Here is a 14,908-nt window from a genome sequence, read left to right as displayed (position 1 = left end):
GCTTGGGGTCATTGTCCATTTGAAAGACCCATTTGCGACCAAGCTTTAACTTCCTGACTGATGTCTTGAGATGTTGCTTCAATATATCAACATAATTTCCCTTCCTCATGATGCCATCTATTTTGTGAAGTGCACCAGTCCCTCCTGCAGCAAAGCACCCCCACAAGATGATGCTGCCACCCCCGTGCTTCATGGTTCGGATGGTGTTCTTCGGCTTGCAAGCCTCCCCCATTTTCCTCCAAACATAACGATGGTCATTATGGCCAAACAGTTCTATTTTGGTTTCATCAGACTAGAGGATATTTCTCCAGAAAGTACGATCTTTGTCCCCATGTGCAGTTGCAAACCGTAGTCTGGCTTTTTTATGGCGGTTTTGGAGCAGTGGCCTCTTCCTTGCTGAGCGGCCTTTCAGGTGATGTCGATATAGGACTCGTTTTACTGTGGATATAGATACTTTTTTTTACCAGTTTCCTCCAGCATCTTCACAAGGTCCATTGCTGTTGTTCTAGGATTGATTTGGACTTTTCGAACCAAAGTACGTTCATCTCTAGGAGACAGAACACGTCTCCTTCCTGAGCAGTATGACGGCTGTGTGGTCCCATGGTGTTTATACTTGCGTACTATTGTTTGTACAGATGAACGTGGTACCTTCAGGCGTTTGGAAATTGCTCCCAAGGATGAAGACTTGTGGAGGTCTTGGCTGATTTCTTTTGATTTTCCCATGATGTCAAGCAAAGAGGCACTGAGTTTGAAGGTAGGCCTTGAAATACATCCACAGGTACACCTCCAATTGACTCAAATTATGTCAATTAGCCTATCAGAAGCGTCTAAAGCCATGACATTTTCTGGAATTTTCCAAGCTGTTTAAAGGCACAGTCAACTTAGTGTATGTAAACTTCTGACCCACTGGAATTGTGATACAGTGAAATATAAGTGAAATAATCTGTCTGTAAACAATTGTTGGAAAAATTACTTGTGTCATGCACAAAGTAGATGTCCTAACCGACTTGCAAAAACTATAGTTTGTTAACAAGACATCTGTGGGGTAGCTGAAAAACAAGTTTTGATGACTCCAACCTGAGCGTATGTAAACTTCCGACTAAAACTGTATGTATGTTAATATGGAATCAGATCTCAGTCTCTCTTGGTCTCACCTCAGACTCCTCTTATCAGGGTCGTAGCTCTCAGGCAGAAGTGAGGCCAGGCTGTGGAAGATGATTACACTAGCGATGGCTTCCTGCTCGGGGTCGTCAGGACCTCTATGGCGCCTCTTCCTGTTGGACGTGTGGTTCCTCAGGAAGGGTTCTGGGAAGGTGTCCAGGTGGCGGTGGCCCTTGGTCTCCGAGGGTGGCTCAAAGACGGAGTCAGGGAGGGTGACGGCCGTCTCCTGGTCCTGAGGCCTCAGTCCTCTCAGAGACTGGTAGCGAGGGAGCTTGGCTCCGGGAAAGTTCATCTTCTGGAGGCGATCTATTGAGATGACTGTGGAGAGAACACACAACACGGGTAGGGGAGGTTAGACAAACCACGACAAAGAGATAAATGGTTAGACTTTCAGTTAATCCTTCAACGCTCGTGGAAGAATAATGAACACACATATTCTAGCTGATAAACAGTCTACATTATACTGTGCATATCTCTAACTTATTTTGCATTAAGCGATCATCATCCCTCCCATGTTTCTACAATGGCATACCACAGAAGACCACCCTCACCTATGTGTGGAGTGACGATGGTGAAGGGGCTGAGGTAGGTCTTTCTCATGTTCTGTGCCAAGGTGTTGGCGTACTCCTCATACTGGCGCAGCAGTGCCGCCGTGCCCCCCTCCGTCTGCTGGATCAGCTCCCAGTGTGGCCGGGTGCCCGGGGACAGGATGGCACTGCCCACCCGCACCAGGTTCTGATGGAGTAAGGCAGGGGGTCAGAGAGACAGACTGGCATAGGGTGGTGTTGGGCAAATGTCTACAGAGTTTATCGGAGATTTATGTTGTACTGTGTCATGTGGTATTACGCTGTGCATTCAACTGTTTTGCGCTGCCATGTGTTGCCCTATCCTGTGCTGCATGGTGGTGTGTTACAATAATACACAACACAGCACAATGCTGCACAGTGTGTTACCTCAGTGAATAGGACATCCTGCGTGGCGGTCAGGCTGAAGCCCTGCTGGTGGCTCTCGTACTTCAGAAGGCTCTGGGTGAGGCGGTAGGCCACCTTTACGTCACTGCCGTAGTACTCCACCGTGTGCAGCGTGGCGTTGGCCAACATGGCTGCAGTCTGCTGGACACGCCCAGAGTCCAGGAGAGACATGTTACGGGCCAACTTCTCCGACTGGACCAGGGAGGGAGAGAACATTCTTAAAGCACCATTTTACACTTTGGATGACATTTTATATATAGTTTGTTAACAAGAAATGTGTGGAATGGTTGAAAAACGAGTTTTATTGACTCCAACCTAAGTGTATGTAAACTTCCGACTTCAACTGTAGCTCTCACAAGACATCTCAGGGATCTGTGCTCTAAAGGTGGATAGAAGTTGACCAAATAGGTCAGTAACAACCATGCTATATTGGCCTCCCTCCCTGATGAACATAAAGCCAAGCAGATAAAGGAACTGGATCTCGACAGAGAAAAGTTACCTTTCGAACGAGTACTTGGTATGTAATGGAACATTAAGAATGACCCATTCACCTCCCGAGTCATGATCAAGGGCGGACCAGCTACCAGAAGAGGTATCCTCTCAACTGTAAGCTCAGTCTACGATCCACTAGGCTTCCTTGCTCCCTTTATTCTGAAGGCCAAGCAGATCCTCCAAGAGCTCTGCAAGATCAAGTGTGGTTGTGATGAGCCCATTCCAAAGGAACTCTGTAAACCATGGCAAAGATGGTTCTCAGAGTTTAGTCCAGCTTTCCAGATTCCAGGTGAATAGATGCATGAAGCCTGAAAACTTTGGTCCAGTTAAAACTACTCAGATGCATCACTTCTGTGACGCAAGCGAACAAGCTACTTGAGGCTCATAGGCGAAGAAGAAAAGTTTCACATTGCATTTGTGCTGGGTCCAGAGTGATGTCAATTAACAGGATGACAATCCCCAGGCTGGAACTCTCAGCATCAACACTGTGCGAGTAGATAGCATGCTCAGAAAGGAGCTTCAGATTGAACTACAAGACTCGACTTTCCGGACAGACAGCCAGTCTGTACTGAAATATAACAACAACAAGACTACAAGATTCCATACCTTTGTAGCGAACCAAGTCTCTGTGATTCGTGATCTGTCAAGAGGAGAGCAGTGGAGATGCATCAATACAAAACAGAACCCAGATGACGGCGCCTCACGTGGCAGCAGCAGGACCAGAGTTTTTGGAGAAACTAGAAACACAATGGACAAAGAATCCACAGCTGGGCTCTATCCCTCAGGACGACCCCGAGGTAAGGAAGGATGTCACTATAAATAGTGTGAGCTTGACAGAGGAGAGTCCAACTAGCAAGTTGATTGAGCACTATTCAACATGGAACAGCCTCAAGATGTCCGTTGCTTGGATGCTGAAGCTAAGAGAACTGCTGCTCTGATTTAAAAAAATATATATATATTTCACCTTTATTTAACCAGGTAGGCCAGTTGAGAACAAGTTCTCATTTACAATTGCGACCTGGCCAAGATAAAGCAAAGCAGTGTGACAAACAACAACACAGAGTTACACATGGAATAAACAAACATACAGTCAATAACATAATAGGAAGAAAAAAAAGTCTATATACAGTGTGTGCAAATGGCGTGAGGAGGTAAGGCAATAAATAGGCCATAGTAGCGAAGTAATTACAATTTAGCAGATTAACACTGGAATGATATATGTGCAGATGATGATGTGCAAGTAGAAATACTGGTGTGCAAAAGAGCAAAAAAGTAAAAAACAATATGGGGATGAGGTAGGTAGATTGGATGGGCTATTAACAGATGGGCTGTGTACAGCTGCAGCGATCGGTTAGCTGATCAGATAGCTGATGTTTAAAATTAGTGAGGGTCAAGCCAGAACAGAATGTTTCAAATTACACCCTCTACCCAGCTCAAACTGCCTGTCAAGACACAAAGCCTCACTGCAGAGGACATGTAGGTAGCTGAGAAAGCAATTATCTGCTACGAGCAGAAGCAGCACCTGAAGATAAAGGGAGACAATGTGCTAAAGGAATCGGTAAGATGGACCCAATCATGGATAAAGGCCTGCTGAGAGTAGGAGGACAGATAAGTAAAGGATCCATGCCTATGGAGCTGAAGAACCCCATGATACTGCCAAAAGATTCCCACATCTCCAAACTGATCCTATGACAGATTCATGAGCAGGTTGATCATTGTGGGAGGGGCCATATGCTGTCCAGACTTAACCAACGCTTTTGGATGCCCTGTGGCAATTCATTGGCAACAAAGATCATCAAGAGCTGTGTCTTCTGTAGGCGTATACAGGCCAAAGCTGGAGAACAAAAGATCGCTAACCTTCCACAGGACCGTGTGACCCCTGACCTGCCACCCTTTACCCATGTGGGTATGGACTACTTTGGGCCTACACAGGTTAAGCAAGGCTGCCCTTTTGTGAAGCGATGGCATGTCATTTTTACCTGCCTTGTTTGTCATGCCATCCATCTAGATCTTGCTAACTACTTAGACACAGCTTCCTGCATTAACACTTGCGTAGATTTATCTGCCGAAGAGGCCCGTGTCTAGTATCAGGACCGATAACGGTACAAACTTTGTGGGTGCACAAAGGGAGCTAGCAGAGGCTCGAAAGGAACTGGATCACAAGAAGATCCAGAACACATTAATGAACGTTGGAGTATAATGGTCGTTCAAGCCTCCCTCAGGAGCCCACCATGGAGGAGTATGGGAAAGGCTGATTTGGCTAGTGAAGAAGATTCTAGCATCAAGCCTCTAAGAACAAGCACCAGATGATGAGGCTTTGCAAACAGCTCTGTGCGAGGTCGAGGCAATCATAAATGACAGGCCATTAACAACGATGACCAACGACCCCAACGACCTATAGCCTCTCACTCCTAACCACCTGCTTCTACTGAGGTCAAAACCCGTCATGCCCCCCAGGCTATTCCAGAGAGGAGACCTGTACTCCAGGAGAAGGTGAAGGCAAGTGTAGTACATTGCTGATCTCTTCTGGAAGAGGTGGGTTAGGGAATATCTCCCATTGATGAAGGAAAGGAGCAAGTGGAATAACCCTAGGAGAAAATTCACTCCTGGAAACCTGGTCGTCATCATGGATGAGACAGCTCCAACAAACTCAGGGTTAATGGGACGCGTGGTGAAGGCCCTGCCAGGGACTAAAGGCCTGGTCCGGAACGTCTTAGTTAAGACAAAGACTAGCATTTTATTCAGGCCCATCACCAATCTCTGTCTGCTCATTGAGGCAGACTAAGCCTATGAAAAAAGCCTGATGTTGAGCTCCAACCTCCATCTTTAGGTGACATACAACCCAAGATGTCGAGCTCATGAACTATGGATTTTTCACTGACACGCACCCACATACAACCATACATTTAACTTAAGTCTATACAGGACCTTAGACAATTATGAATTATGATTACTCTCTGATGCAGTATAGTTTTTTTAATTATGGGTTCTACTTGAAATATTTTAGGTAATTGATTTTGCATTTTGTGCATTTTACAATTAGGGGCCGGAATGTTAGAGCCAAATAGCCAATTTGTATTTGTATACAATAACCAGAGCATTATTAGTTGAATTATTAGTGTGAAGCCATTATTGGAGATGAATACCCCCCTTGCGGCCGGTGCGGTGGCTACGGGAGGAGGAAGGGTTATTTGAGGGAGGAAGTCGGGCCAACAAGGAGTCTTGGTTAGACGGGGGAGCGGTATAGTTTTTTGACCGCACTTACTCTCATGATATCTTGAATTTAATGCACACAAAAGCCTTCATTTATTGCACTTATAAGTTATTAGAATTAGAGGAATTATAAGGAACATTTAAGTTTTATATTAGAAAGTCTAAGTTTTATATGCTTGAATGAAGACGCATCCTTTTGTTTGCAAACTTGCATTCCGAAGTGCCACACTGCCATCATCTCTACAGACGTGCAGTAAAGCCTGCGGGGAGTGTGTGTCCGAAATAGTCCCACTCTCACCAGGGCAGTGGTCATATTTATTGGATGGAATAGAAAAGATATGCCATTACATTAAGCGTTTGAGCCAATCAGTTGTGTTGTGACAAGGTGGGGGGGTATACAGAAGATAGCCCTATTTGGTAAAAGAACAAGTCCATATTATGTCAAGGACAGCTCAAATAAGCAAATAGAAACGACAGTCCATCATTACTTTAAGACATTAAGGTCAGTCAAAACCAAAAATTTCAAGAACTTTGAACGTTTCTTCAAGTGCATTCGCAACAACCATCAAGCTCTATGATGAAACTGGCTTTCATGACGACAGCCACAGGAAAGGAAGACCCAGAGTTACCTCTGCTGCAGAGGATAAGTTCATTAGAGTTACCAGCCTCAGAAATTGCATCCCAAATAAATGCTTCAGAGTTCAAGTAACAGACACATCTCAACACCAACTGTTCAGAGGAGACTGCGTGAATCAGGCCTTCGTGGTTGAATTGCTGCACAGAAACCACTACTAAAGGACACCAATAAGAAGAGACTTGCTTGGGCCAATGAGTCCAAAAAATGTGCGATTTTTGGTTCCAACCGCCGTGTCTTTGTGAGACACAGAGTAGGTTAACAGATGATCTCCGAATATGTGGTTCCCATCGTGAACCATGGAGGAGGTGGTGTGATGGTGTTTTGCTGGTGACACTGTGATTTATTTACAAGTCTGGTTGAGAGAATGCCAAGAGCGTGCAAAGCTGTCATCAAGGCAAAGGGTGGCTACTTCGAAGAATTTCAAATATAAAATATATTTTGATTTGTTTAACACTTTTTTGGTTACCACATGATTCTGTGTGTTATTTCATAGTTTGATGTCTTCACTATTATTCTACAACGTAGAAAATAGTAAAATAAAGAAAAACCCTTGAATGAGTAGGTGTGTCCAAACGTTTGACTTCTACTGTATGCATGTACACTACCGTTCAAAAGTTTGGGGTCACTTAGAAATGTCCTTGTTTTTGAAAGAAAAGCCATTTTTTTGTCCATTAAAATAACACACACAAAAGAGACCTTGGTCTCAATGGTGAATCCCTGTTAAAATAAAAGTAAAATAAAAAGGCCCCAACTCTGCTATATTATAGCAATAAAATCAGTTCATCATTCAACTTAATAGCGTATGTCACTGAAGTGAATTGATCCATATAAATGTGAGCTAGCTGTAGAGGAGCTGTACATACCAGGGCCTTGAGTTTGGTGAAGGTGACAGAGGTACAGTTGAAGAGGTTGGGGGGCAGCCATCCCTTGTGTTCATCACAGTGGCGGATAGCTGTGCCTGAGAGAGAAAGAGAGAAGGAGGGAATGTGCATGAGGCAGACCTAAGGAGAGTTTCAACCATTCCATTATATAATGGTAATTATTATATATGCTATATAGTATACTGTATTCCATTATAGTATGGTAATTAGCTAAGCCACAGAGTCATCATACCGATAGATCCCTTGGGACAGGAGACGGCAGCAGGGAGACCAAACTTAGTCCTAGGCCACCAGATCCCAGCCTCTATCGCCAGGGGACAACTGTCATAGATCACTGAGATAGGGGGATAGAAAAAGAGAGGGAGGTAGAAAGAGAGGAGAGAAAGAAGGAAAGCTGATTCAATTAATTGTCCAGGAGTAACTGTATGCATGACGGATAATTCATTATTAAAGCTGCAATATGTCACTTTTTAGGCACCCTGACCAAATTCACATAGAAATGTGAGTTATAGATCTGTCATTCTCATTGAAAGCAAGTTTGTTTGTGCACTATTTCTATGCTTCCCGTTCTTAAGTTTAGTTTTTGTGTCTTTTACTTTCAGTTTTGTACACCAGATTAAAACAGCTGAAAATAATATATTTTTGGTTATTGAAAAGATATTTCACAGCAGTTTAGATGGTACAATGATTTTCTATACTTGTTTTGTCACATAAACTGAAATGAGGAGAACTATTAGAATTTCATTAACCAGGAAATGGCGGAGCGATTTCTGCATATTGCACCTTTAATGTTCACTTGGCACAAAAAAAACATTTAAAAGGCTTTCTATAACCATTAATTTACTAAATTAGTGAACTAAATGAATCAGTCTGGGCTACAGACACATTTCAACCATGATGCAGTTTTCTGAAGCATGTGATGTATGGTAATGCTGACCTTCACAGCCATTTGGCGACACCTCAGCAAATGGGTTGTCACAGCGGTCACACTGGCGCCCAATGACCCCTGGTTTACACTGGCACTGACCGCTCTCTCTCTCACACGCCCGCGAGAAGGAGCCCACTGGGTAACACTCACACAGCAGACACGCCTCGCTGCCCTCTGGACGGTAGTGGTTATCCTGAGAAGAGGGAGTGGGATAGAGAGAGAGATGGACGGGGAGGGGACAGAAAAGGGAGGGAGGTAGGGATGAAAGTACATTTTCCCTGTCAATGAAATACCAGCCCACAGTGCAGTTTCACCCATTGCCCCTGTCCACTTCAAACATCCTGATATTGAGACTCAGTAGCTAGCTGGCTGACCTTGCAGCGGCACTCCCCGCTGGTCTTGTTGCAGTCAGCATCGAAGCCCCTGTCTGTCTGACAGTCACAGGGACCACAGGTCTTATGTCCCCACCAACCCCTGGGACACGGCAGGTCAGTCCTAAGGAGGGACACATACAGTCAGAAACACAGACCACAGATACACTCTGATAGTTTTCTTTCTAGTGATATGGACCAAAAAGATCCTACTCACTTTCTCTCGCAGTACTGCCCAAAGTGGTTGCTGGGACAGTCACAAGTGTAGCCACGGGAGGAGCTAGCCTTCCTGGTGCAAGCTGATTGGTGCTCACAGGGGTTTAGTGCACATATGTCTATGCAGTTGTCGCCATAGTAACCTGACAGGTAAACAACACAATAGAAATTCCTAAGTTATGCTTGGGAGGGAGCAACATAAGGCAATAAGGTTGTATTATATGGTTGTAAAATTGAATTATGAGGATGAAGATTGGCAGACTGACCGGTGAGACAGGTACAGGAGTGACTGTCCCAGTCATCGCTGCAGTAGCTGTTAGAGGGGCAGAGGTTAGAGATACAGGGGTCTGGTACGCTGCAGCCCTGCTCCATGTTCACCCTCCTGGCCTGAGACATGCTGAGAGACATCGAGCTGGAAGAGGTCTCCCCCACAAGCAGACCCTGAGGGACACACACACAGCAGGCAGAACACATTCAGACACATGGACAGACAATACAGTGAGTGAGTGAGTGAGTGAGTGAGTGAGTGAGTGAGTGAGTGAGTGAGTGAGTGAGTGAGTGAGTGAGTGAGTGAGTGAGTGAGTGGGTGGGTGGGTGAGTGAGTGAGTGAGTGAGTGAGTGAGTGAGTGAGTGAGTGAGTGAGTGAGTGAGTGAGTGAGTGAGTGAGTGAGTGAGTGAGTGAGTGTGCGAGAGAATGAGTGATGAGAAGAGAACTGACCTGGACACAACCGCGGAAGCCGTGCTGTATTTTCCCATCAGCCCCAGTGATGCCCCCGACACTCAGAGTCTTGACCTTCGCCCCCTTCAGCTTATTATCCACTTCCATACTGGCCTGGATATGTAGATCAGATCACGCATATTAGATACATTCATATACACTCAGCTGACTGGCTGTCTACATACTGGCTTAAGTACATAACGCATGCTAACTGCCCTGAATACATACAGCATTTCAATGAAATGTAATTAAAATACAGAAGCTACAGTTTGTCTTCTAACAGTGTCTCACCGTGTAGAGTCCATGGTCCAAGGAGAGCACAGCCTTGTGTCTGGCCGCGTCCCCCGGGACACCCTTCAGCTCCAGCTGTAGATGGTGCCAGTCCCCGTCGTTCACCGTCACCTCCTCTACCCGGGACAGGGTGGAGTCCTCCCCTCTCTGCAGGCCCATCACCACACTGCCCTCCCGCAGCTAGAGAGAGAGAGAGAAGGGGATGGGAAGAGAGAGGTGAGGGAAAGGATGGGAGGGAGAAGGGAGAGGTGAGGGAAAGGATGGGATGGGAAGAGAGAGGTGAGGGAAAGGATGGGAGGGAGAAGGGAGAGGTGAGGGAAAGGATGGGAGGGAGAAGGGGATGGGAAGAGAGAGGTGAGGGAAAGGATGGGAGGGAGAAGGGAGAGGTGAGGGAAAGGATGGGAGGGAGAAGGGAGAGGTGAGGGAAAGGATGGGAGGGAGAAGGGAGAGGTGAGGGAAAGGATGGGATGGGAAGAGAGAGGTGAGGGAAAGGATGGGATGGGAAGAGAGAGGTGAGGGAAAGGATGGGAGGGAGAAGGGGATGGGAAGGGAGAGGTGAGGGAAAGGATGGGAGGGAGAAGGGAGAGGTGAGGGAAAGGATGGGATGGGAAGAGAGAGGTGAGGGAAAGGATGGGAGGGAGAAGGGGATGGGAAGAGAGAATGCAGGAGAGAGAGAGAGAACTTCTTTAGTATACATACATCACATGCTCAGTCAGTAAGCTTTTCTTCTCCTCCTCATCAGACAATCTATAGTAGTACTGCAGTAAAATACGTGCCCTGTTGTTTTAAAATACACCAATTTTAAAATAGCTGCTGGATGGTTATGACTTCAAAAGAGGTACCTGACTAGACAAACACAACAGCTGCCATGTGAAAGGCCTGAAATGGCAGATCTCAAGATAAAGCGTTTGTTAGTTGGCAGGCTGTCTCAACACCATCAAATATTTAAAGTCATGCTGCTGCCCGGACAGCCAACAGGTGGCGCTTTACACCAACTAACCTACAGTCACTGAAGTTAAGTTTTAATGTCACATGCACAAGTACAGTGAAATGCCTTTCTTGCAAGCTCTAAACCAACAATGCAGTAATCAATCTAGCACTAAAAATAAGATAAGGTAGAACAAAAACACAAGAAATAAGAAACAAGAACACGAGGAAAGTAAGAAGCTTACAGGATCAGTTCCAATACCATACTTACAATGTACAGGGATCCTGAAGTGACAGAGGTAGATATGTACAGGAGTAAAGTGACTAGGCATCAGGACGTATGATAAACAGAGCAGCAGCAGCAGCGTAAATGAAGATTGTATGTAAGTGTGTGTGTGCATGTGAGAAGAGTCACTAGAAATGTGTGTGCATGTTGTGTGTGTGTTGGAGTGTCAGTGTGTGTGATTGTGTAGAGTTCTGTGAGTGTGCAAAAAATATATATATACACAAGGGTCAACTCAGATAGTCCATGTAGCCATTTTGTTGGCTATTTAACAGTCTTATGGCTTGGGGATAGAAGCTGTATAGGAGCCTTTTGGTGTCAGACTTGATGCACCGGTACCGCTTGCCATGCGGAAGCAGAGAGAACAGTCTATGGCTTGGGTGGATGGGGTCTTTAACGATTTTCCAGAGCCTTCCTTTCACACTACCTGATATAGAGGTTCTCGATCAAGGGTGGTTCTGTTGCCATACCAGGCAGTGATGCAGCCAGTCAAGATGCTCTCAATGGTGCAGCTGTAGAACTTTGAGGATTCTCTCAATGCCAAACTTTTTCAACCTGCTGAGGGGGAAGAGGCGCTGTCGCGTCTTCTTCACGACCGTGCGCGTGAGGACTATTTTAAGTCCTTAGTGATTTGGACATCAAACTTGAAGTTCGACCCGCTCCACTGCAGCCCCGTCAATGTAGATGGGGGCGTGCTCAACCCCCGATTTCCTGTAGTCTAGGATCAGCTCCTTGTTCTTACTGACGTTGAGGCAGAGGTCGTTGTCCCAGCACCATACTGCCAGGTCTCTGACCTCCTCCCTGTAGGCTGTCTCATCGTCACCAGTGATCAGGCCTACCACCGTTGCATCGTTCGCAAACTTGATGATGGTGTTGGAGTTGTGCGTTGCCACGCAGTCGTGGTTGATCAGGGAGTACAGGAGGGGTCTAAGCACACACCCCTGTGGGTCAGCGTGGTGGAGGTGATGTTGCCTACCCTTACTACCTGGGGTTGGCCAGTCAGGAGGGAGGTGTTCAGTCCTATGTTCCAAGCTTGGTGACGAGCTTGGAGGGCACAATGGTGTTGAACGCTGAGTTGAAGTTAATGAACAGCATGTGAGCTGTTGGAGTCATGCTGGGGTTACATGCTACAATGCACTGATCTACTCCAACACCATACTAAGGGGGAAACATGCATAATTGGATAAAAAAGGAGTGAAAGGAAACAGCAATAATCCCTAGCAAAACTATTGGCTATGTTCTCTTTGCTTCAGAAGGGATCGAATTCAGTATAACTGTATGATATGCAGTGTACTGTGTGTAATATAATATGATGTGGCCTACAGTGGCCTGTAGTAAAACACATCTTCTCTTACACCTGGAAGGAGTACTTGTACTGCTGTTCCCTATTATTGGAGAATGTTGTTGGAGGTGTATGAGATCGAGGAGGGCTGTTTTGTGATCTGGCAGACCTGGCCTCCTCTGGCGTGAGATAGTGTCAGTAATAATAATAATAATAATAATAATAATATTTATATAGCACTTTTCAAGGATCCAAATTCACTTTCCAGTTGTAGAAATACTCAAAACCATGCCAGGCTAAACAGAAGGAAGAACAAATCAACCAAAGAGTAGGGCTCAAGGAAGGGAAGGAGTGTGTGTGTGAGAATTGTCCTACTGTTTCTCCTTCTCCCTCCTCACCCTCTTTCTCCACCCCGTCACTCTGTTGCTCTGCAGCTGTTACACACACACATCTAATTTGGATTTGTATTCAAGTTCACTTATGACACCTTGTGCAGCTCATTTATCACAACTACGGCATTTAAGATTTTTTTTTAAATTGAGGGCAGAGAGACCATCCATATGTGTGTGTGAGAGCGTGGGTGGTTGGTTGGGAGGAGGGCGTGTGGGTGGTTGGGAGGAGGGCGTGTGGGTGGTTGGGAGGAAGGCGTGTGGGTGGTTGGGAGGAGGGCGCGTGGGTGGTTGGGAGGAGGGCGCGTGGGTGGTTGGAAGAAGGTCGCGTGGGTGGTTGGGAGGAGGGCGTGTGGGTGGTTGGGAGGAAGGCGCGTGGGTGGTTGGGAGGAAGGCGCGTGGGTGGTTGGGAGGAGGGCGCGTGGGTGGTTGGGAGGAGGGCGCGTGGGTGGTTGGGAGGAGGGCGCGTGGGTGGTTGGGAGGAGGGCGCGTGGGTGGTTGGGAGGAGGGCGCGTGGGTGGTTGGGAGGAGGGCGCGTGGGTGGTTGGGAGGAGGGCGCGTGGGTGGTTGGGAGGAGGGCGCGTGGGTGGTTGGGAGGAGGGCGCGTGGGTGGTTGGGAGGAGGGCGCGTGGGTGGTTGGGAGGAGGGCGCGTGGGTGGTTGGAAGGAGGGCGTGTGGGTGGTTGGAAGAAGGGCGTGTGGGTGGTTGGGAGGAGGGGGTGTGGGTGGTTGGGAGGAGGGCGTGTGGGTGGTTGGGAGGAGGGCGTGTGGGTGAGACCCTGTAGGGTGAGGTTGTGAGGGCCGAGACAATGTAGAGTGAGTTAATTGTGTTTTCTCTGTACCTGTAGGGTGAGGTTGTGGTGCTGTCCGGCGGTGACGTGCAGCAGGGTGGCACTAGGCTGACGCGTGCGGAACGTGAGCTCCACATGCCATGGAATAGTCACCACCGCCGCCAGGTTAGTCCACTGCAACAAGCTGTTACCCAGGAAACGCTGCGGGTTGGCCATCACTGCAACACACAACCAGAGAGAGGGTGATGAGGGATGAAGAGAAGGAGGGGGGAAAGAGAGTGAGCGAGTAGCAGGAGCAAGACAGATGGGTAGAGTGCGAGAGAATGAGGAAATGGTTGCTATCTAACAAACAGTTGGTGACAGTGAGTCAGTACCCTTCTCACAGTAATATGCTCTGTCATCAAATCAAAAACAACCCAGATCCAATTACTGGTGGGGAAAAGAATACACAGTCTATGAAGAATACAAAAAACATCTAAACTTTGCATTAAAAATAAAGGAATTAACACCTTGGGAGTCGCTATATGGGTATAACAGTATCTGTGGCCATTTGAAACTCGATAACCATTCAATAAACAAATACTGTACAATCCCAGCTGGTAACAGGAATAAAATACCACAGACTTTAAACATGCCCCTATTCAATAGTACTTGTGATGAGTGTCAGTCAGAAAGCACTCGGGTGTGTGTGTGTGTTCACATGTACAGTGGGGGAAAAAAGTATTTGATCCCCTGCTGATTTTGTACGTTTTCCCACTGATAAAGAAATGATCAGTCTATAATTTTAATGGTAGGTTTATTTGAACAGTGAGAGACAGAATAACAACAAAAAAATCCAGAAAAACGCATGTAAAAAATGTTATAAAATGATTTGCATTATAATGAGGGAAATAAGTATTTGACCCCTCTGCAAAACATGACTTAGTACTTGGTGGCAAAACCCTTGTTGGCAATCACAGAGGTCAGACATTTCTTGTAGTTGGCCACCAGGTTTGCACACATCTCAGGAGGGATTTTGTCCTACTCCTCTTTGCAGATCTTCTCCAAGTCATTAAGGTTTCGAGGCTGACGTTTGGCAACTCGAACCTTCAGCTCCCTACACAGATCTTCTATGGGATTAAGGTCTGGAGAGGACCTTAATGGACCTTAATGTGCTTCCAGGACCTTAATGTGCTTCTTCTTGAGCCACTCCTTTGTTGCCTTGGCCGTGTGTTTTGGGTCATTGTCATGCTGGAATACCCATCCACGACCCATTCTCAATGCTGAGGGAAGGAGGTTCTCACCCAAGATTTGACGGTACATGGCCCTGTCCATCGTCCCTTTGATGCGGTGAAGATGTCCTGTCTCCTTAGCAGAAA

General features: G+C 46.5%; 1 protein-coding gene across 5 annotated transcripts in view; it reads right to left on the bottom strand.

The window, feature by feature from the left end:
- LOC106583093 (cadherin EGF LAG seven-pass G-type receptor 2) overlaps positions 1–14,908 on the bottom strand; it is a 92,165-nt gene that overhangs the window by 8,677 nt on the left and 68,580 nt on the right. For all 5 annotated transcript variants that reach the window (XM_045705215.2, XM_014166900.3, XM_082967464.1 and 2 more), the window contains exons 9-20: positions 13,602–13,768; positions 9,880–10,059; positions 9,589–9,702; positions 9,137–9,311; positions 8,872–9,013; positions 8,658–8,778; positions 8,293–8,476; positions 7,588–7,689; positions 7,338–7,432; positions 2,115–2,324; positions 1,713–1,896; positions 1,155–1,479 (exon numbers count right to left, since the gene is read on the bottom strand). In XM_045705215.2, coding sequence (XP_045561171.2) covers positions 1,155–1,479; positions 1,713–1,896; positions 2,115–2,324; positions 7,338–7,432; positions 7,588–7,689; positions 8,293–8,476; positions 8,658–8,778; positions 8,872–9,013; positions 9,137–9,311; positions 9,589–9,702; positions 9,880–10,059; positions 13,602–13,768 — 1,999 coding nt within the window. The remainder of the gene's footprint in view (positions 1–1,154; positions 1,480–1,712; positions 1,897–2,114; positions 2,325–7,337; positions 7,433–7,587; positions 7,690–8,292; positions 8,477–8,657; positions 8,779–8,871; positions 9,014–9,136; positions 9,312–9,588; positions 9,703–9,879; positions 10,060–13,601; positions 13,769–14,908) is intronic.

The sequence above is a fragment of the Salmo salar genome, chromosome 22 (genome assembly GCF_965601325.2).
Source record: "Salmo salar chromosome 22, fSalSal1, whole genome shotgun sequence".
Lineage (NCBI taxonomy): Eukaryota > Metazoa > Chordata > Actinopteri > Salmoniformes > Salmonidae > Salmo > Salmo salar.
This window is presented reverse-complemented; position numbering and strand designations above follow the sequence as displayed.